Source organism: Falco rusticolus, chromosome 9 (assembly GCF_015220075.1).
Source record: "Falco rusticolus isolate bFalRus1 chromosome 9, bFalRus1.pri, whole genome shotgun sequence".
Taxonomy (NCBI): domain Eukaryota; kingdom Metazoa; phylum Chordata; class Aves; order Falconiformes; family Falconidae; genus Falco; species Falco rusticolus.
Genome location: NC_051195.1, coordinates 36,730,064 through 36,754,054, shown reverse-complemented (window position 1 = coordinate 36,754,054; position 23,991 = coordinate 36,730,064). Strand labels below are relative to the sequence as shown.

Sequence of the window (23,991 nt, the reverse complement as noted above, 5' to 3'; positions counted from 1 at the left end):
GGCAGTAACTCAGGTACCTACAGGCTTACAAATATGCTGCTGTAGACTTTGAGAAAGCAGTGGTTTCTAACTGGTGAATGAGGGCCTGGAAAGAGACCAGTCCCTAACTCGTTTCTAGTGACGCTGCTCAGCTGTGCCAGTTGAGAAGGGCCAGCCAAATACAGAAACACTACTAACGGAAGAGCCTATAATGAGGAGATTTAGTAGTGAATTGAAAGGAATTATGATTGTAATTACTCATCTAAAATTGTATTTTTGTCTGTAAACTCTACCACATCAAGAGGAAATTATGGTATGTATCCACATAAAAATTGTTCACATGTAACACACAAGAAAATTTCGCATGTAAGTACAACTGCTTCCCTTCTTTGTGTATCGTAACTGTATGTATCCAGTCATTCAAAGTCCTTGGAATTTCAAATACCTGTAGGAAGACACGGTTCTAAGAGAACTACCTCAAAGCAAACAATCTTCTTCTTAGCAAAAATCCTCATAATTGCAAACAGAGTATAAAATCTTGCAAACACATTGATGCACAGACACATCTATTACAGGGGAAAATACTTGTGCCAGTAGGGTTGTCAAAGGACCTAGAAATGGAGATAGCTCTCCAACTGGCTTTGTAAAGCAATGTTACAATTACCTCCTGTGATCTTCACTGAGGATTTGGTGTCTCTGAATTTGAAGATCCAGATAGACATCTAGCTATCTCTGAGCGCTCTAAATGCTGGACATTTGCTCTTCCCAGTGTTGAGCAGCTGCATCTCAGAGAAAGCGGCAGTAAGTTAGACGCCTAGAAAATCTGGAATTAACCCTTCAGAATTAGTAAGCCCTTCTGAACTATTGTTTTCCTCTCCATTGCTGAGAGATCCTGAGCCCTCACAATATCTATGCAGTGCTATAGAAAATGAGTTATAGATGCCTGTGAAAAGCTGACTTTAAAACCTCTTGTTTAAGTTACCTTAAGTGCAAAATTGAGATGATGAGAGAAGTGTGCTGCCTTTGTATTGATTAAATATCCAGCACTGAAAAGTTTGAAGAAGGAAGGGTGACTAAATAGTGACTCATGGCGATGTCTGGATTGCTTACATGTCCATTGTCTGCATGGTCCATTTATGACCGGGAATACAGTTTTAAATTAATGTTATTCCAAATCCACTTATCTGTAGAAAGTACCCCTCAGATCTTGCATCAGTGAACAGGAAGATGTATTTGATACAAGCACCCTATTTTCCCTGTAGCTATATACAGTATTTCATGTCTTATTAACATAATCTATCTATGGTGAAGTTTATAGGCCTTGACAGATAGCACCTCGGGTGAGAAAAAAGATGACAGAGAAAATTTACTTTTACTAAGTCAGTCATTCCGGATCTGTTCTTGGACAGCTTGACACCAAAGGCTATAAACATAGACTGGAATCTGAAACCTTTTCTGCAGCAACCTTGCTTTAGAAAACACTATTCTTATCTCCTCGTGCTTATTCCTCTCACAGCAGTCACTCCTTGCTGTGAATTCCTCACCATGTGCTGCTTCTGTTTCTTGAGCAGTACCTTCATATGGATTTTTTTGTTTACTACCCGTTTTTATTTAACACGTGCAGACCTACTTTATGCTAGTACAAGAATTATGTTTGTGAACCATTTGATTTGATACAGGCTTGTGCCTGTCTCTGTTCCATTTCTTTGGATGCAGGCTTTTCCAGGAGGAGGACTGCTCCTGCACTGGACACTGCATTAAATAATACTTTAATGGCAGTAGTTTTGTATGTTCACATTTCAAATTGCCCATTTGTTATATGAGTAAAAGAATGTCACTACTTCCTAAATAACAGCACAGTCATATGCAAGCTTAAGGCAAAGGATTGAAAATATAGATTCAGCTAAAAATACAGTCCTTTAGAAGAGAGATGTCAAATGGATTTGAACAGTATTTTTACACATATTTCACTATTTATAAATGGTGTCAAGCACTTCTTTTTGTGTCAAATGTTATGCTGCCATTCTAAACAAACCAGAAGGAGTTTCCTGCAGAGATGGCTTTTTTTATTGTGCTTGCTCCCTTTTCTGCAGAACTGATTTTAAAGAAGCACCTACATTTACTTTCACTGTCCTATGTTTCAAAGCCAAGAGACCTTGGATGAACAAAGATCATCTGAGTGGACGCATTAACCTCAGTGCATTTGCTCTGTTTGGGTTTGCAATCATCCTTGAAGAGGTCTGCTGGTGTTACAAGATCCTCAAAGCAATCTAGTCTCCTTTTCAGCATGTTCTGTCCTCTTTATTTTTTTTTTTTAATAATATCCAAACTCCTATTGTTTAGCAGACTCCTTAAAACATCTGAATCCAAATTCTGTGACAGTCATTCTGGTGATGTAGACAATCACATCACCAGCACAGGTTAATGAAGTGCTAGCTGAAGAATATCTGTATTAGAAAGACTGGCATACGATGCATCCTCTGTCAGTTCCCAGACATCAAGGCAGCTGTCACATAACCTCAGTGTTTCAAGGCCTGATTTAAAATTACTGAAAGCAATGGGTGATTTTTCCATTGATTTTGAGAGACTTTGGATGCAGCTGAAAGAAGCTGCAACCAGAGTTTGTCATCGTGTCTTAAGTACAAAAAGGCATGGAATATTTCTGTGGTCAGTGAAAATGGCTTTATAAGATATGCATGCATACACAGTATGCTAAAATAATCAGCTGTGTCTTTTTCTAAATGGCAGTCTTCACCAAGAAATAAAACCCAGATCTCTTATTGCGGCTAATGGGGTCACTGTTACATGATTCTTCTTTTGTCAATGAAAAAACAAATTAATATAATTCCATTTTGCTTCTTCAAGGGATTAAAGCATCATCTTTTGGTAGTTAGGAAAGTGGCAATATTTAAAGGAGTATGAGTTTTTCTCCTGAACAAATTCTTGGTTTATTGAATTACCAGACTGGAGCAGTTTAGTAATAATTTAGGCTAAACACTTAAAGGAATGTCAACAACATTCTTTTTCTGCTGGCAAAGACAAATGAAATAATAAATCATTATTGAAAATACTACTGGCAAATCTAACAGATTTAATAACAGGAAGGATGTTTTTTGCATTGTATGTGCCAGTTTAAATATTTAGGTGCAGTTTGTTGTAAAGTTTGTTGTAAAGGTTGCAAAGTTTGTTGTCATTTAAGTGAGAATGGACAAATAATGGACTTCTCCAGCCAACAGCTTTATAACTCATCAAAGCAAGATTTGAATCATGGTTTCTAATTTCAATTACCTTTTAAGTCAGTAGAGTTCTGCCATCTTATTTTTATTTTTTTCTTTATCTATTATTGAATTCCCAAGTCAGGGACAAACTGTATTCTTGCTTGCATTTGTGTGAATAGCAGAAATAACTTATTTTTACTTTTGTTTTTATATAGCTGTTGTAATTAAGTCAGTATTAATTTATAGAAGCTAAATATATTACATATTTCAGTGATGTTAATCTTGTATGAGATGAACTACTCTTAAAAATAGTCATGTCTTTGTTAATGACTGTTGGATTGTTACTTAGTATATAATTGGACTTTTTAATTACTTGCTGTTGCTCATGGTAATTCCTCACCTTTGCAGATATAATATGACTTACTGATTCATGGCCTTTATTTTAACATACTAGGCTCCATGTTTAGAAATTGTCAAAACCTGGTATGGAGGTCTGTCTTTAGAAAGAATTTACAGCAAGTGAGAAGAGTGGTGTAACCTTATGGAATTGGCATCCCCTTAGTGATTAGGCAGAAAAAAAATGATCACAGGTCTCTTGTAACCTGTGGTGAGATAAATTAGCTATTGAGTGGAAAATATCACTCTGTTCATTTGGGATCTTATGTACTTTCATTTATATGTGTGTGCCCTCATTAAAGATTCCAAAAATAGAAGTATGTGGTGGTTAACAGAGAATGTAGAGTGGCACATCAAGATTTTGAGAAAATGTTGGTGATGCTCAAGACACCATTCATTTCGCACATTTTAACAAAAAGTAAATAAATGACTCATAGTGGTGATTGACTGATGATATAGACTTTTAATTTTTGAAAAAATGTTAGTTATTAGAATTTTCTTAAACATTTTGTAAGAACATATTTCAACCAGTGGATTCATGCTAAAATATCTAATTCTACTATGTCTAGGAGTATTTATGTTTTTTTCATCATCTGTGTGATTTAGTATGCTTTGTCTACTCATGATTGAATATGGTACCATTTGATGTTCTAAGTATAATTTTATATTGAATGTTCTTTTAAAAAAAATGCTCTGAAAAAAATCCAGCATCACTTATATTTGCAGATTTGTTTCATGAGCGTTTCTAAGGCCTATCTTTGTAAAACATCTTTTACAACCATTTAGCCTTTTCTTTTCTTAGAAGTATAAATCAAATCACATAATGTTCATACACATGAAATGTTAAAGGTTATAAAACCTATCAAAATATGTTTCAAATGTTAAAAACATTTTCAGTATTCACCAGGCACTTCTTAAGAGTGTCAGAGGGCTTTTGGTTATTTTTCATTTCTCTTCAGAATCTAAAATGTCCCAGTCTTGCTGCATTGTTAAATGTCAAATGGAAGCTGGAGGTCAGTGGAATCCATTAAGATTTACTCCGGTAAGTAATCAGTTGAGGTGGTGGTAGAGATTCATCTGTATACTGCAAATAGTTTCTTGTAAAACTGATCATGTTATTTCTCTTGTTTTCTCTGACTTTGCAAGCCTGCATTTCTTCAGTTGGCCTTTAAAAATCTTTTATTTCTCAGTACATGTGTGTGCCTCAGTGTGACCACTTCTACCTCCTAGACCCCAGGTGAGATGGATGAAATCTAATGTGCATTATAGTGCCCACTCTTCCAATTCATTCTGTACTAATCTGGAGGATCTGGCTTGACATTTTTATTATATTTGTGTGCTTTCCACAGTTTCTCAAATGTCTTAGGAAAAAATAAAACCAACCCTTAAGCTGACATGTCTACTCGAAACCTAAATGTCTGTTCCTTGTAAGTAATCAATCTGTGGAAACTGCATGTAATTCTAGATTCAGATTTTCCCCTTGGATGCAATTTGTTTTGAGTATCATGTCAATCATGTGTTGCTTATCTTTCAGCATGCTGCCTTTTCTTTCTGGTATTTAATTGGACCACAGGAAGCTTCAGAAAGTGGTTAGGTAGGAGCCTGGTAACTGTCATATGTTCTATGTATATGATATCTATGTATCACAGGTGCACAGTGACAGAATGTACTTCTATTTCACTTGAGTCTGATAATATCTGAGTTCTTTCCCCTTTACATTGTCAAATTCAGTACACTCAGGCTGGTACAGGATATTTTTAAGGGATGGAATTATTACTTGCACTGCAAAAAGCATTGAAATTCTGGTGATGCTATTTAATTCAGTGAAGCAGTCTGCAAAGCAAGGGTATGAACAATAATAATACTTGAACATGCCATCTAAGGGGTACAATTTATTCTCTGGATCGTAAGAAATAAGGGAGGCAGAATTTTGTCCTGCCTAGCTGTAGTTGGGTTTAGAGGTGGCTGAGCCATTTGCCACTTTTTTTAACTTCAGTGGGAGCCAACATGCTCATCACTTGCAGAAGCAGTGTATATATTCATAGGAACCATGTAACAAAACTAAGTTTATTGTTGCACATGCAGCTTTGTTTCTTTTGGAGTGATAAGAAATGTGTGGTAAAACAAACAACTATGGATGCACAATCTGGTTGATATTTTAAAAATGCCTGGATGGAATAGCATTTTTTTACTGTAGATAGATGGGTGCATATTTGGAGAGTAACACTCAGATGATGGTGTGATCACATGAAGTTATATGATAAATCTTTTTATTCTGTTATTTTGTTTGTTTGTTTGTTTGTTTTGTTTGGGGTTTTTTGTTTTGTTTTAATACATCCAGGATAGAGGAGGGGCAATAAATTTAAAGAAAAAAAGTAGTTCAGGACATACAGTATGAATGGAAACATTTTGGGACTGAGCTGATCTTTCAGTTCTGTGCACACAGCAGCTAGCACTGCTGTGCTATTTGCGATCTGTGCATTGAGATCCACAAGGAGACTATTGAATGTTACTGTGATGGGGCCACTGGACACACTGTTCAGTGTTCAACATATCTACATAGTATAGTTTGTAAAAGAGGTGAAAAAACCCAGTGCAAGCAGTGGGGAGGGCTCCCATATCTGCATTTGAAAGTACTCTTCAAGTGAGCGCATTGCCAGAGATTTGTGAGCACCAGAACCAGACTTTGTGTACAGCCTAGCAGATTTGCTGAAAAAACCATCCTGCTGTGAAATGTTGGAGAATTCTATGCAGGCTCTGTTCCAGAATGATGCACTTCCGACAGATGCTGGGATACCAGGCACGAGAAATATATGAAATATATGAAATATATGAAAGAAGTATCATATATGAACTATATGATCCGTTCCTTTTGAAGAAACCCTTCATATCCTTATGTGCTCAATAAGCTTCTTTATTGAAACGCTGTAACAGCAATGAATACTTTTTTGTTCTGTCTTTAAGAGATTTCTTCAGTATTAATATAAAAGGCTGTTTTTAGGAAAGAGCAAGATGAAAACTGCATCTAGGGATACATATTGCTAGTTGACTCTGTAATAAAAATAATTTCTAGGTTTTTAGTACATGAAGCAATAAGCAAATGGGAGAGGTTAATGTGCTGTAAGCTGAAAAACTATACCTCTAGAATGAAGGAGGAGACTGCAATAACAGTTATGCAGGTGGCAAACAAAAATCAGGTATTGTGTGTTTAACGATGCTCCAGAAAGTACGTAAGAGGAAACTCTGAAGTATGAAACCATTGTCCAAGGAATTTTAATTGAGCAGATGGACACTGTGCTTGATGAGGGATTCCTGAGCTACCAAGATACAAGGCATACTTACATGCTTTCTATTCTTAGATTTATAATATGGTGTGGTTTTTAAAGATACAGCTCTCCCTGGTAGCAGTATTGGGCTGGGTGTTGGACTTCAGTGGTACGCTGATCTCTGTGTCTGTAATAATATCTATACATCTTGCTGTCAGGTGCATTGAAAGCAATATTCAAATGCCTGTATTCCTTCCAGATCTCTGTGCCTAGTTACAGCTCACTGATTCTCAGTGCCTCACTTAGACCCTTGCAATCATGTGTGAGAAGCACACAGCTCTTTTCACTGACTAGCCACAGTTTTATGTAGCTCTCACAACATGTGAATATGGCTCTGAAAGGGCACTGTGGTGGTCTTTAGTTTTCTTAGGAAATGTTGATTGATGCTAATGGATAACATATATATAGTAGCTTTGCTAAAATCAGAGCTAGGTTAGACAGCATTTTTTCTTTAATGGCAGTGTATCTGAACCCTTTCTGTGATGAATTGAATGGTTTGAGGCTGCAGCTTTCTGGGGATCACCTAGGATAAGAAGTGTTCTGCAGATGCAAAATACAGTATTGTATCTGTATTGTATATTAAATCACTGGTCTTGATTGTGCTCGAGAGGTGTTTAGTCCCAAGTAGATGCTTGAGAGGGAACTTAAAGCAAACGTCTGCCCCGGGCTACTGCAGGAATCCTGCTTCTCCCCACAGTCAAGGTAATACCCGTAACAAATACTGGGTCTGGTGCTTGAACTTAACAGTGATGGGTGCCTTGATTGTCTGACGGAATAACACTTCCATGTTTCAGAGTCAGAAAAAGGTTCTTCCTTTCTGCTGCTACTCCCTTGCAATGTACTGCGCCAGCTGATGTTAGTTCACTGAGAATGAAAAAAAAATGCTTTCCAGACCCACACTAAAACGGAATCTTGTGTAAGGGACAAGTAAATGAGGTCATCTAGGTGCTTGTAAGAACAGGTGTTCTTACAAGTGTCGATGACTTGACTTGCACCATCCTTTTCAAATTCTATCCATCCACAGTATTTTTACATTTTAATAATTATATTTAGACTCATTTCCTGTTATGCTTATAAAAAAATAAACCACTACAACCACAAATTCCAAACAATCTGTCAAAATGACCATAAAAATGACAAACTTCCCATGGAGTAAGTAACAAAAATATAGACTCTTCAGCCCCAGAGCAGGCTTATTTGATACAGTGACCTTTTCAGAAAGTTTTTTCTTTCATATGAAAAGTACTTTTGTATTTGTTTCCAAGGGAGAGAGATCACAAGGGAAAAATAATGCATAGTTTTATTATTATATAATTTATTTTTACTTATATAATTAATTTTGATCTATATAAAACAAAACCAAATTTAAGGGATCTTAGTTCTTAATTTTGTACTTCAAATTGACAATCTAATTTTTACTTCAAATGCATTTTTTTTAACTTGGTTCCTCTCATTAGATTTTTAAAAGGAGATACTAAGCTTTCTGGGCAAGGGTCTTGTTTCTGAAACCAGCAGTCACATGTGTTCAGATATTCTCCTTCTGCATTATTCAAAACACCTACAGTTGAGTGTGTAACTTAGGCAACCTGGCTTGATATTGAATAATGTAGTCACTGCGCTGACATTCAGAGAGATGTCTGTACCCAGCAAATGCTATTTTTATGTGTGTTGTCTTGTTGCTTGAGGGTTCATGGAAAATTAGCCTGCATGCAATATTTTTTTCCTAAAAGTATACACTTTGGATATGTGTTTGTGTGTTCCTTGATTATTTCTTTTCTTTTCCGTCTGCCTTTGTTAATTATCTCAATACATTTTAAAAGCCTGTGATTAATTGCCATTGAAGCACATTTAATTTGAAGCAAAAGTTCCTGCTATTTAAGTCTCTTGTCAGGAAACCAAGTATTAGAGTTGTTTGGTTTCTTATTTCCGAGGCTGTTTACTGACAGCATAAATATTCAGCCTGACTCTAAACAGGTAATTAAAGCCAACTCTTGGCCAGATGTTCCCCTTTGTTGCCTGGCGTGGCGTGGAGGGAAGAAGAGGAAGCTGGCCCAGTGCACCTTCTCCTCGGGTTTAGGCAGGTTGTGCGAGTGATCCTTGTGTTACTGAGCATCTTTGAGAACATAAGCTTACAGTCGAGGCGAACAGTGGAGCGAGGTGCTGTTCCTCCATCCCTGCGTGCTCCTTCCCTCTCTTCTCCTTTGTGCAGCTGGTTTTGGGAGGCGGAGAACTGAGTTCAGCTTTTTCCCTGGAATAGACAGTGGATTTTGGGAAGAAGTTGTCTTTATAGGGTGTACAGGATTGGTGAAGGCCTGTGAGATGAGTCAGCTGTGTAGACATGATGCAGTTTACTGCTTTAATTTTAACCTTTGTGCCACACCTGCTGTCCTCAGAGGCAACACAACTTACAGGGGACAGGGCTAATGCTGTGAGAGGAGGAGATCAGGGAGCAAATAAAGGCAGGTGCTGAGTAAGCACCTGCAGTGTCTAGGGTTTTGTTTAAAAATTCCCTAGGCCTTGGGGTTTTCACAGGCATCCTGCCTTGTGTGAGCAGCAGCTTTGGTGAAAGGCCTCAGGAGAAGCTTTGGGTGAATTTTACAGTGAGCTGAATGTTAGTGACTTCCTAAGCTTAGGAGTTAGTGAGTAACTGAGGCTGTGCTTGACATTAATGCCCTGATTTACTCCATGTGAACTGCTGGCAGTGCTTTCAAGTTGTGCATGGCTGCTGAGGCTGGAAGGTAAAGGAGAATTAGACCATGAAGCATGGGAGGAAACCAGAAGAACACTTCCTTTGCCTTCAGAATTGTTCATGGCAGGTTACCAGCCTTATTTTTATTCTGCATTTGTAAAGGCTTCTTTCTTAGTTTGGCAAACTCTTAAAACTTAGTGGTGGGTCGAGTGACAGTAGGGGTGTGTGTCTCTCTCGCACGTCCTGGAGACAAGTTAACTCGCTAAAAATCACCGGGAACAAGAGGTTCTGGCCCTGATGGCGCTGCAGAACGGCGCGGGAGAGAGTTCTCCCCAAAGGCAAATGAAAAGAATCCCATGCTGTAAACGTCACCCTGCAATTCCTGATTTCGGGGCCCCCGTTAACGACTGCTGACTGTTGAGGTTCGCTGTACCTGCTTCCCCCCCCGACAACCTGAGGGCAGTCAGCGCAGCCTCTGCCGCCGCCAGCCCCGCTCCCGCACCCCCGTCCTGGCGCACCCAGGGTGTCGCTTTCCACAGCCGGCACCGCGGCGGGTTTCTGCTTCAGCAGCCGTGAAATGCGCATCTGGGGCTGGGCTGGGCCGGGCCGGGCTGCCCGCCGAGCGCCCCGCCGCCCCCGAGCCGCAGCCGCAGCGCCGCTCCCTTGTGCGGCTGCGGGGAGCGGGCGGGGAGGGGCGGCGCAGCCCCGCAGCCGGCGCGGGAGGGCTGGCAGCGCCGAGCCGGGCCGCGGCGTCCCCTTGGCTGCCGGCACCGGCCGCAGGAAGGCGCGGCGGGGCGGGGGCGAGAGGAAGGAGCGGAGCCGCCCCCGGGCAGCGCAGCGCAGCGCGGCTCCGCCGGCGGCCCATGCCGCGCCGTGCGCACTGAGCGGGGCAAGGGGGCCGCGGCGGCGGCGGGCGGCGGGGCCATGTCGGAGGCAGAGAGCGGCGCCGCAGGTAAGGGGGAGCGTCCTGCTCCGCGGCCGCCAGGCCCCCGCCGCAATGCAGGAGCGCGGCTGCCGGCGGCGGGGCGGCCCCGGCTTATCGGGGGAAGTGATCGGGAGCCGGAGCCCCGTCCGGAGGGGGGGAGGCGGCCCGGCGGCAGACAATGTCCCGGCCCCGCGGCAGACAATGTCCCGGCCCCGCCGCTCCGGCCGTGGCAGGCGAGGGGCAGGGAAGGGCCCGTCAGCCCCCCCGGCGGGGTCCCGCGGGTGGGGGGAGGGGGGCTCTCTGCGGGGCTCGGCCCCACGGAGCCCCCCGCCCGCTGCGGAGCTGCCGCGGCCCGTCGCATGCGGTCCCCGGGGGCAGCCGATGCGGCGGGCGGGGATCCAGGTGGAAAAAACAATGCGGCGGCATCGCCGGGCCGGGGCGGGCGCCCTGCCCGGTCGCCGGGGCTCTGCGGCGGGCGCGGCCCCGCAGCATCCTTCCCGGGGGGGCTTTGCGGCTCCGTCTTCCCCCGGGTCGGGATCTCCCTTTCCCCGCAACGGCCCAGGAGGGAAGGGGGAGGGCTTGGACTGGAAATCGGGCTGCTGCTGAGATGAAGGCAGGCTCTTACTTGAGTAGCCTGATGCACTGAAACAGAAGGAGCGGGCAGGTGGGTGGCAGCGGTAGCGCTGCCAGGGACGCGAGCCTGAGCATCCTGGCGCAGCCTCGGGGGCCGGGGAGCCCAACGAGGTGCAGGGCTGGGACAGAACCCGAGCGGGTCCTTTTCCCACGTTGACGGGTCCGCTGGTCTCTGACTTTGCAAATGCGACATGAGAGCTGAGGCGATCTGAGTCTTGTTTTGCCTGAAACCAAGATTCAGTGGTTTTGGTCCGTGTGCGGTTTGCAGTGTGCCGAATAAAATAAGACAAGCCTCTGCAGGACAGGGGTGGTCTCTCCCTGTGTGGGAAGGGAACTGGGGGAGGGAGGAGGGTTCCCAGGATACAAATGATATGGGTGAATAACCCTAAGGGGAATGCAGACTCTGCCTCATTTCATTCACTCTTTCTATCCCTTCTTCCTCACTGTATGCTGCAAAGATTTGAGGAAACTGTAATGTTGAGCCTAAGGTGCTGGCAGTAATATATGGAGAAACTTGAAATGTCAAGTTTTTACTGATCACAATGAGATTTGGGGTATATTTTGAATGGAATAGCTTAATTGCAGTGCAAGTGGAATAAAAGAGTCAGAAAGTATCCATTGTAAAAACCCCAGGGAACAGTACTTATAAAGTAGTTGAATCTTCAAGATGACCTGCTCTACTGGATTCCCTTCCCATACACCACCCCCCCACCCCTGACTTCTAAATGTTCTTTCAGTGCTTCCTAAATAAAGTCTCTAATATCGGTTTGAAGTAACCTGTAACAGTTCTCTGGAACACAGCTGACAAGGGGGAAAACAGACTGACAGATTCATTTGTCTTTTAGGTGATAGGGTATCGTGCGGTTTTTTTCTCCTGCAAAGCTGCAAGGTTGGTGCAATGCAATACTGAAATTAAGTAACCTGTGACATAGGGAGAACCTATGCAGGAGGGATTTTGTTAGAAGACTGAAGACCATGTAGCAAAGCAATGATTTGTTATGCCAGAAATCCTGATGTTCTTTCCACGCACTGGAATGCTGAAGCTGTCAGAAGAAAAAAAGGCTTGAGGGATAGAATGTGATTTAGTGAGTGTTTTATTGACAGTATTGAAGCTGCAGTCACTTATGGCAGCATAGTACAATGCGTAAAAAAAAATGTCTATAGGTAAAATAGCCAAGTGTTGTATGCAGTGCCTGCCAATCATTTTTATAGCTTCGGCTAGCACAGCATTGCGGTATCTGCAGCTTGGTTAGTAAGAGCCGGGATGAAATTGTTCATACTCAGGAGCTGTTGCATGTAAAGCTTCTAATTATACTGACTTTTGGGATTTTTAAAACCATTGGCTTGTAATTGGGTGATGCTGATTCAGCTGACAGGTTTTGCTTTATGGTACTGTCACCCTGTAAGCTTTGTCTGAATCTTTAGTTCATTCCCACTGGGACAGCAGTTGGTGTTCAGCAGAGCCGCCTGGCTCCGTACCTGCTGAGTTCCCCCAAAGCCACAGTCAGCTGTAGTGAGGCCCCAAGAGGTCTGTTCTGTCCAGAGGCTGATTTAGCTGATGCATGTATGGTGTAAGGGGGCTTTATCCCAGTCTAGAGGGAACGAGCAGGATGGCTGTCAAATACAACCATCCCTGGCGGCTAGGAGAGGCTGCTGAGGCCTCGCATGTCAGCTCCAGTCAGAGCAGCCTTCAGGAGGCCAGGTCTGTGCAGGAAGAGCAGAATGTTGTCTCACCTACAAAAGACCTGATCCCTGCATGTAAATGTCAATATTCAGGATATGGTTTGCTTTTTGACTGTGTTGCTGGTGGTGGTGGTTATATATGAGTTGACTGTTGTCTCATCTTGTATTCTTCTCTGCCAAATCCTCTTTTCTTTTTCCTTTTTTGTTGAGTTGATGTGACCTGCCATGGCCAACTTCTCCCAGTTTCATGGGAATGCTGTTGAAATTATTGAGCCCCCTTCTGGATGTAGTAGCTGCTATTGCAATTAAATCTGGATTTTTTTTTTCCTTTTTTTCTTTTCTGTTAAAGCTATAGGTCCAGTCAAGTATTCTAAAATTTTCAGTTCCTTGTTCTTCTAAGCTGTTCTAGGTGACTAGTTCCCTTTTTGCAGTCCTCTGCTGTGATTTCAGTTATCTATAATCGCACCAAACAACCGTCCCTTTCTTAAAAAAAAAATCTTAAAAACATAATTTTTATTTTGAAACGCTAACATCCAAAGGATCTCATCACCTCCACTTTCTGTACCTGAATTGTTCTGCCTTTTGATGGTGTGTCAGATGGGATTTCAGAAGTGTTTGACTTCAAAGAGCATACCGTTTATGGTTTTAGAAACTTCTCTCTGTGGCTGTTTTAGTCTGTAGGTATGGCAAAGCAGCAAATTGTCTGGTTTGGGTATTTAAAAAAGCTGTGCTTGCTCTCAGCAAATGATAAGGGAAAATACGACAGTAAGATGAAACATTTCACTCAAATGATGCTGCTTCTGAGTAGAGCAAGAACAGTCATGGCCTTAATTAGGTATGAAGCACCATGACCTCTTGGGGGAGTTTGGATCTATTGTTTTTTAAAGTAAAGTAGATGTTGACATTTTCTATATGCAGCTTAGAGAAATCTTTAGAGCCTTTTGTCTACCCGTAGATGGCTTCAGTTGCTTACTTATTTAGCTTCTGTACAGCACTTGTCATGTTCCTATCAGCCTTGCTAGATGAAAACAGACATGGATGAAACTCCAGGCTGCATTGCTGTCGCACAGGCTTGTTCAGCTGTATTTCTCCAGTGGTGAAAGAGAGAGGTACAGGGAAGGCTTGGAATCTCTTTCGGGAATGAGCTCTGAAGTCCGTCGGTCGTGACTGTAAATGGTACGCTGGCTTCACAGATGTTTTGCTGAAGAGTGTGCAGCTGTTTGATGATGTAAGGTCACAGATGTTGGTGCTGCAGTGAGGGAATGCTGCTGCCAAGTATGAACTTTTCAGCGATCTGAAATGCCTGTAACATACCTGCAGACTTCGTCTTCTTCTCTGTGACAAATGTCGTGGCTCCTGGGTCATTTAATTGAAACTGCCTTAGTACCAGGCACATTTTTGATCTTCAAAAGAAGATTCCAAAGCTCTCATTACTCCGAATATGCCAGCTATGGCTCATGTGCTGTGCTGTTAAGAAACATAGTGGTATGCATTTAAAATTAACAAATGCAAGTTTTAGATCTTGTCATAACTAGTGACACAAAGCAGTGACTTTGCAGTATTTTAAAATTAGGATGGCAGTGGTGAACTGTGTAAGTAATTGGTATTAAAACAGGAAATTCCTTCAAAGTCTGTCTCGGGGGGATTTGAGAAAGGTTTTTATGTAAATGAAAAGGGAAATGCCGTTGGTTCAAATAAAGAAAGCAAAGAAATGAACTAAAATACTCAGAATGTGGAGGCCGGCACTCAAGTTAGAAAGCCTTTGTTCTTTACTAAGGACTTGAATAAATGTCCTTACTCAGGACTGCATCAGGGTGTGTCAAGGACATCAGAGAGCAGCTTTAGGAGCCGCATTGCTGTCCCCCCCATCGGCACACTGCTGGGGTCTGGGCCTGTGCGAGAGCCATTTGGCGCTCAGTGGCCCAAAGCAGTATCTCTGCTGTGATTGATGTGCGGGACTCTGGGCACATAGGTCGGTTCTAAAGGCATCTTAATTTACAAGAACAGGGGATGTGGAGAGAATTTTACTTATAGCTGTTTCTTCTGTCAGTAGTTCCTCAGTGCCCGAGTCGACACTCTCAGCCAGTGCTCTGCAGATGCAGTTTCTGGGGAACACTGAGAGACATTTCTAGTAATTTTTATCTGTTGGAGTCCGAAAAGAAGTGTGGATGTGAATGGCATTTCATAATAGCGATTTCATGTCATCTGAGGGAGTTTATTCACTTAACTTTCTCTGAAAAAAACTGTCCCAGTTGTAGGAGCCTACCCAACCTGCCTTGGTTTCCTTGGGGAAGGAGGCAGAGATGAATATTCTCCTTATGCTACTTCTTTTTCCCATAGGGAATAATCTGGGAACGCTGTTTTGATTTGTCCATTTCTGAATGTGTCTTATGCTCTTAGTGCTGTTCAGGACTACTCTCTAGGGCTGAAGCAGTTTCTCTCAAAGGGTTTTACAGTCCTGAGCACTCCATGCCCGCCTGCCCCACGCAGCCTTCCCTCGGGAGGCTCTGTGGGTTGGGATTCGCGCTTTTCCCCTCTTTCCTATGAGGTCTGAAGAGTGAGTGTTTGGGTGTGTCTCTCCTTGTTAGAGTGATTGGGCTATTTTTCTCTGTTAAGAGGTAATGACAACATTAAAATCACCGTTTCTTTACTATGTCCTTGCCACCTTCTTGTCATTGTCTGGGAAATGCATTCCTCTGACAATTTGATCTTACGGATTTCATCGTTTGAGGACTCTTGATGCTTTCTCCATGCTTAAAGATCAAAATACCTGTGGTCATACTAGGCTGACTGGCAACTAGCCCCATTCCCAGCTGTCAAACAGATCCCACAAATTTAACATCTCTTTCTCAAGTTTCCATGGATACCTTAGTAGAGCACACGCTGTAATCAGAACAGCAGGGCATGCCATTTGCAAAAGCTTTCAGTATTGTCATTATGGAACTGCTGCATTCAAAAATCAACCTTTTGTAGTAGCTCTCTTGCTTACTCAGCTATGTTCCAGTTCTGGTTTTAGCCATAAGAACTCCTTTGCAGGCTGTACCATTGGCTTGCCACTGTGACAGTGGAACTTTTTGGCTGGTCAGTGTTGGTCTCTGTCTGTGGGATCTGTGTGCACAGTCATGGTACCTGAGTGTAGGCTTGGTGGATGCTGCTGTAAAAACCTCTGGACATGGGTTTTGGTTGGTGACTGCTTGATTTTGTGATCTGCTCAACAAATCCTTAAACATGTACTTTCTTCTGTCCATGGCTTCTCTTCTCATAAGGTATTTTCCTTTAAGCCTGATAGCTGATCTGTTTTCAAGATTGTAAAATAAAAAGAATAAAGAAGTAAAGACTTAGTTTTGATTTAGCTATAAAGTGTCACTCAGAGCTAAATCAATAGCCATAGTCACAAATGATTGCTAATGAACTGTCAAATGTGATACCAATTTTGCAGTTTCACAACAACTAATACTCTCTTATTTTCCCATCTTTGAACAACATCTGGTTTATTAGCTTTGCAGAATATCAAGGGATTTATATATAGCATCACTCGTGCTGACTACCATGAGAAGTAACAGTTATTCTAGTTTGGCTCTTCTTTTTGCCCTGTCTTCCCCTTTCTTTGTTGTTGGTGGGTTTTTTTGTTCGTTTGTGGGTTGGTTTTTTTTGTTTGTTTTGAGTGGGGTTAGGGAGGGAGAGAGGTTTGTTTTCTATCATCAAGACTCTACACCTACGTGGGTCATGTTTGGCATTCTTGAAGAGTGTAAAAATGAAGACAGACATTTTCAAGTACTGTTTCCAGTCCATGTTTTAAGAAAAAGAAGTCACTGCATTCATCTGGTTTGAGACTTTGCAGGGTACTTAATGAATCTAGGAATTCTTGATAACTAAATAACCTTTTTGCCTTCTAAGTAAACAAATACCTCCAAAAGTGTTCTTATTTTTCTGTGCTGGTTACATGGTCCAGAAAAGCTGAACAGTAATTATTGTTCAGTCTTCGGATAATATTTCTTTGCAATCCTAGATTAAGATATTCATTGTTTTCAGGATACAGCTGTGTCTTGAAGAGGTTCTTAAATAGGAACTTGCCATCAAACAGGGGTTTTATAACTCTGCAATATTTTGATCTTGCTTTTTAAAAAGAAAAAAAAACAACTCACCAGCCCTTCTTCAGCTGGCACATGGTGTTTTTCCCAAAGAAAGTGATTAGCATCACAAATGCTCTGTGTTATGAGTGTGGTCCTGGGCATTAGCACATAATCTTACTAGTGGTATTCCTGACAACCTTGCAGTGAACCAGGTAGGTGAGGTAGATGATGACAGACATGATGATGGAGGAGCAGCAACAGGAAACCTTTTCTAGGAAAGTATCTTTTCACAGAACCTAGGTTCTGTACATCTGTGTTTTGGTTTGTGTTCCTTATGTCTTTCCGTGTGGAAGCAAGGAGGGAGTAGATGAGACATACAGGAAAACAGTGCTTGCACAGGGGCAAATAGTGCAAGGAAGCCTCAGGGAAGCAAGTTCATGGAAGAGCTTGCTGAAGGAAGAGAAGGTTAGTTAGTGTGTATTAAAGGTGTCTATTACAGAATTGTATGTGGAATATTTAGAAATATCCTGGAGAGTTGTCTTCTACCACTCTGAACTACAACATCTGTTCTTAACCCACTTTTATCACGACATGCAGCCTGCCCTCTCCAACATGTAAACCAGGATCAGTTCTGTCTGTCCTGGCAGTAGTACATGAGTGCTGGAAGAGCTGGAATCTAGGAGGAGAGCGATGACTGCAAGGCACCGCTGGTAAGTTCCCCAAACCCCCGGGTTCTGGGGTCCGAGCAGGTTCTGAGCAAGTTGGCACTACATCAGCACTGGGATGGATGAGGGAGCTGGCTGATCGCAGAAGCTGGAAAGCTCTCAGGTCATTAAAGGGGGAGGTGGATTTAAGACTTTACAGTGTAGATAGTGAATAGGTTTGAGTTTAAGGCAGCTCTGGGGCAGACTTAGCTATTGGTAAAGACCTGGCTGAGGCTTTACAGACCCAGCTGCGAAGCGTGCAAGAGAGTGTGATGCTTCTGCTTTGGTCCAGCTTACCAAGCATTAGCGAGGTCAGACCAAATCTAGGTAAAATAGTTTAGCCTATGTCTTGTCAAAAAGAGAAATGAAAATAACGCATGTGGCATTTTTGGAAGGTTATTGAAAGTTCTTCTGTGTTTCTTTCATCTTAAATTTCATTCACAGAAAATAGGTAGTGTCTTTTGGTTTTCCTTTGCTGGAGGTTCAGGAAAATTAATATTATTCACAGAGTGGTGGGGCGAACCTGGGGTTGTTTTTTGATACTCTTAACCTTAATATTAAAAAATTATCTTAGCTTGATAGCATAGTGGAAAAGTAATTCCTCCAGTCAAACTGTAATCATAATAGGAGGCAATGTAAAAGCATAAACAAAAAAGGTCAAAGTTATAATGAGGAACATGTCTTATTTTCAGAATTTTATCCAAAGAATTGGGAGATTTTTACCTAGGAAATCACTGTGCTCTAATTGGTATCAATGCAGTGAATACCAGCTCTTTGGGTGACCGGTTATTATGAAAGGGTATCAGGAAACTTGGATTTGTATCAGAGATTAGCTATGGCTGTATTGGTAGAAGGGAAGTGTATTGCAGTCGTCAACAAACCAGCTGGATGCCTACCGGCATTTTAAAACAAAGAACTCCGATTCCATTGATGGCAATAACACTGGTGTCATTGGTTTCAGTAGAAACAGAAGGGTCTTACTTCTAATATGAAATATGGGATCTTTTATTATGCATAAGAATATTTTAAGTGTTTTTTTGTATTTGCTTCTCTCAGTCTCTCTTTTTTGTTGTTGTTCTATAATTATTTTCAAAGGCCATCTTTGTATTTACAGTGAAATGCTCTAGGTTGTCATGTCACATTTCGAAGCTGTGACATTTTGTGCTTAATGCAAAGCAAAATCTCAGCAATAGGAAAAGCTGAATAAGATTTTCTTCATCAATGCAGTAGTTGCCAGCTAAAAGCAATATGGTAAACCCTTCTTTTCCTGTTGTGCAAACATCATTAACAAGCTTTCCTTGGGGCAAAATTATTATTGATGCTCAAAATTATATGCATGTTTTGAATGAAAAATGATGTTTTTAATGCCATTCTTTTACTGCCTGATGGCTACCCTGTATCCAGATTTGATTTGGTACATCCTTTTTGTTTTTTGTTTTTCAATCCAGAGATATTGTCTGAGTGGAAAATGAAGAATTTGGCTAAGATTTTCGTATGGCCAGCAACCTGACTGAGATCATAGCTACATATAGCAGTCACTCTCATCAGCTGCTGGATGGCTGGAAATTCCAGAAAAACAGCCATCAGATATGTGCAAATGTTTGATCTGTGAAAATGATCAGCATCTACACAGTAAATTCAGTGAACTTGGGTTTTTGGAGCCATAAAGATTGGCTGCAATAGTGGCGTTTTTAGTAGGTCTAATGCATCCTGACTTGCCGTGTGCATGTGGTTCATCAGCCCGCAAATAACTGAGAGGCCGAATGGATTTCACATATGTAACAGTGGATATATGTTATACACATCAAAAAGAGTTGCTGCAGCTTTCCTTTTGAGGCAGGTGGTGTACTGCAGGCATTCCCAGTTGGGAGTCTGGGAAAGCCTGGAAAAGGGTGTTGTATCTCGGTCTTTCCAGTGGGTCCTTAAGCTCAGCCAGAGGCTCAGTTCTGCACAACGAATGGAATTCATTGCATTGTACATTATGGATTGAAGAAAAATGACTTCTATTGTGAAAGCACTTCTTCAAATGTTAGAAATATGATCTGAAATAGGGAATAGCATTGATTCTATTGCCGATTCAACAAATCACAAGAAGAATTTTAATTAGCAAGTGTTGAGTTTGTGGCCACTCTGGCAGGGTAGAAATAGAAATGAACTTAGGATACATTGCTTGGGATATAACATACACACTAGTGTTCAGGCATGCTCCTGCAGAGAGATGATACCATAGTGATGCTGCCTATTTTCTGATATGCAAAACAGCTGTAGGAGATCCAGACCATGATGAGTCCCTTTCACCATCGCTCAGAGGGGAGGCCTGCAAAGCTTCGGGAAGTGCAGTTCTGTCCTGACCGAGCATTCTCTGTTGTAGGCATGACTCTAAAGTATTGCAGAATGTGCCTGAAAAGGTCCATGTTGGGGTTTCTGATGGCAAACATGGGGCTTGATACCATATTTCTTCCTTTTTTTTTTTTTTTTTTTTTTTAAAGTTGTTTCTCTTGTGTACGCCAAACTGCTGATGCGGTACATATTCAGGTATTCCCCCCTTCCCTGATATGACTGCATTTCTGTGCTTTATACCATTGAGCAGCGTACTCTGCTTCCTGAATTCTTGCTTTTACTTGTCTTGGTAAATTGTTACTTCGAGACGATGCCCACTAGCTTATGTTGTCTGTGTTACTTGGATTGCAGGGAACTTTGTTAGCAGAGAGTCCACTGCTACAAAATGCTGCTTTGCTGTTGGAATGAACAGTTTCCTTAATATGTGAAGCAGAATATTTTGCTGAAGTCTGGTGTCGCTGAATTATAGAAAGCAAAATACTTATGAAACCTGAATTTAAAAGGAAAGAGATTTTGTGTAGCTGCTGGAAAAAGAAAAAGTTTAGTATGACCTTAGTGACCTGTGACTGTGAGGTTTAGCAGTCACCTTTCCTAAAGCAGGGCTCAGCTTGCTGGCTTGGAACCGATGATCTGGGGCTGTAGCAGTCCATGTCTGATACTCTCAGGGGTTTGCTAAAACTCATTTATCCAGTCCTGAATAGGAATGCATAGCAGGGGCTCCCAAATATTGAGTGGACTGATAGTCTTCCAGAGGATATCAGCTGCTGTTAACTGATCTCTCTAATTAAATAACGAGCTTGGTCCTTCTCTTTCGATCTATTAGAAGATCAGATTCAGCTGAATATGCTGTCAGTGAAATGTTCACACTGTGTCAGCTAAGTTTTTAGAAATGCTGTGGACTTTGATTTTACTCTGTGTGCTGTGACACTTAAAGGTTAATCCTTTATTGCATTTTGTCATCAGTTGCATTGCGTTTTGTTGAAATCTAGAATGTGGCTGATCATTTACTGAAAAACAGAAAAAGCTAAGCTGAGTAGCTATTGCAGGAAACCACAGAAAAGAAACTCTTGCATGTGTTTAGATGAAAAGAAGAATAATTTAAATTAAATCTAAATCAGCAAATGCAGCTAATATGGTAATGGACATGATTTGTTATTAATACAGTATCTGCTGATCTCATCATTTGACCAATTCTGGAATTCTTTGGGGGTTTGCAAATCAGATGGTACCCTTTGAACCTTAAAAAAAATTGCTGAAAATGGGAGTCTTCTGTGTTCTTGCTTCTTCTTCTGGTCACCTTGAAAATGCACAAGGTGTTCTTTGGTAATTGCTTAGGTTAGGACGAAAGTCAGAATTGTAATGATATGGTCAAATTCTATACATGTTTAGTTAAATTATCCAACCCCCTGATACAGACAGTCATATTTCAGGCTAAAGTTCATATTATTCTTTCATAAGTAAATTAAAGAATTTCTGTTCAAGAAATTTAAATCGTATTTAGAAAAAGATTATTTTAAATATTGGTTTGTTTGAAGACTTTAATTTGCATGCTAAATCAGATCTCTCCATTTATTTTGGTGTGCAAATTGTCAAGAATTAAATGTTTATTTAATGCATGCTGTTTAGCTATATGTTTTTTCATAGTGTGTTGCTTGACACAGAGATCTTTAGTAAACATGGGAGATAAAGCTGGAACTTGAGCTATGTGGGACACTACTTGTGTTTTTTCATTACAGAAGCCTTGAGAAGTCATCCTGCTTGTAAGAACTGTTCCAAATACCATGATACTCTGCAGGACATCTTTTCCAATTGTTAAAAGAAGAAATTTACTCATAAAGGCTAGGCATCCTTTTTTTGGTTGCATGATTGCAAATCAGGTTCCTTGCAACCTTTTTTCCATTTTCTGGCTTGGAATAGATGCTTTTTTTTCTTTCAGATAAACTACTCATACTCCTTTAGAAACAGGGGATTTTTAAATATCCTGGAATATCTATGCATTTACTGCTGTTCAGAACACAGTTGTAAAAATCGTGACGTGCACTTTTTTTTCCCCCAAGCAAACACTAACTCAACAAAATATTAAAGCTCCCACATGGACAAGTCTGTTTTAACACCTTTCAGTTTAGATTGGGTAGATAGTATAATGTTAGAAATTTCCCAGTTTCATGTGCTTTTAACAACTGTTTCACTACTTGTTAGAACTCTTGGCATTAAATCGAGGGTGACTGGCTTGCAAGCCATTTTCTGTAAACGCCAATTGCTCTGATAAAAAAACTTTTTAACTTCCCAGTATTCTAAACTGCGCTTACTCATTTATCAGCTCTGCACTCTCTGATAGTGTTAGGGCCTCTTATAACAGTTAGAATATAACAATTATGTCTACCCTGATTATTGCACATGATTAGTTAGTAGTCTCATGAAATGAGTTGGAATGTCGTGCCACTGCTGCTTGTGTCAACTGGATAGCAACTCTACCAAATCACTGTAACAGTACATTTTGGTTAAAATTTTGGTTTGCTCCTTTAGAGGTTGTAGCATTGCCTTCCATGATTTTCCTCTCTCGATCTAACAGAACTCCAGGCTGGTGGAATGAAGGACTCATTGTAGAATTAATTTGTTTAGCTGGGTATTTGCAGGAGCAGCAGTGAATACAGTGCAGAATGGTCATGGGTTTGGAAGGATTTTTTCCTCAGGTCAAAAATACTGATAATCACCAAGAGTTTAACCTTCCAGCAGAGTGGAGCAGCTGATAAGAATCAGGAAAAGTTAGCCCTTCCGCAAATCCAGCCTTTATGCTTAAGTTTTCAAGAACATTCTGAAACTGAAATGGACAATTTATTTTGAAGATTTCTGATGAAAATATCTAAGTCTGTTTTATTTTTAAGCAGTGATATCTACAGGTGGCTAAGACAGACCTCTGATCTCTGCTTAACATTTGTTGTTTGTTAACACATATTTTTATGCTTGTGGATACAGTGAGTGTCCTTGTAGACATTTTACATCCCTGGATTGCAACAAGTTAATTGAGTTGAATAAATTCTTGATAGAACACTACCCAAGTTAGCACAGTTTCATTGGATGAATGTGAGTATTGCACTGGTTTTTTTATCATTGCTCTCTGAGAGACAAAAAAATATGTGTATATTGTCACACAGGATTTTCTGAGTTGCATGTAGAGCTATGAATAACTTCTCGAGGTACACCCAGGCTGATAGGTGAAGGCAGTCTGGAAAATAGATTGCTGAACAATGGGTGCTGAAACAAATAGTGAAAAGAATTAGTAACAAAGAGAAACACTGAAAACCACATAGATAGTGATTTGATGTCTATATTTTTGTGCTTCAAAGCCAGCATCCTAAGTGGGGAAAATGTGCTGGTTTCCAAAGATGTTGAGTCAGTATTGTGATGTCCTGGTCTGCTCAGGGTGTGTTGGTTCAGGTCCAGTCAGGAATGGCAGCAGGATTCAAGGAACATGTTTTGTTATTAATTCTCTCTCTCTTTTTTTTTTTTTTTTTTTCCTGTGCTGAAATATTGCTCTTCAGTTCTACAAAAAATGCCATATCAATGGTACAAAAATTAATCTGTTTTGAAAAGAGGATGAAATGGCACAAAGGAGGTTGATAACAGCATCTGAGGCTGATAACAGCATCTGATCCAAATATATCTTAAGAAACAGAGCAGATTCTGAGTTTGTCACATTTGACCTGTGGCTTTTTGTACTTCACCACAAGAGGAGTAACATAATATATTCTTGAAGAACTTGTACAGGAAGTGTGAATATTTTGCTTCTGCAAATGCTTCTGAAGATCAGGCTGAAGATGCATATTATAACTTGAATACAAATAAACACTGTTACGAGAGCTATGGAGGAAGATTTTTTTCATGTGGGAAGATTATCCTGTAGTTGGCTGCTGCAGAATTTTTTGCATCTTCCCTGGAAAACAACACATATTTGATTACTAGGAGTGACAGGTTTCTTCATTAAGTAGCTCTAAGGTTGTTTCTTGGCCAGCAGTTCCTGTGTC

The 23,991-nt window shown here is 41.1% G+C and overlaps 1 protein-coding gene across 2 annotated transcripts in view; it reads left to right on the top strand.

Annotated features, from left to right (window-relative positions):
• Window positions 1-23,991, top strand: part of HSPA12A (heat shock protein family A (Hsp70) member 12A) — a 93,082-nt gene that overhangs the window by 20,949 nt on the left and 48,142 nt on the right. The window contains exon 1 of one of the 2 annotated variants that reach the window (XM_037400191.1): window positions 10,255-10,560. The exons of the other annotated variant lie outside the window; for it this stretch is intronic. Coding sequence (XP_037256088.1) covers window positions 10,533-10,560 — 28 coding nt within the window. The 5' untranslated portion in view covers window positions 10,255-10,532. Of the gene's footprint in view, window positions 1-10,254; window positions 10,561-23,991 lie in introns of those variants that run through there. 2 annotated transcript variants of the gene reach the window in all.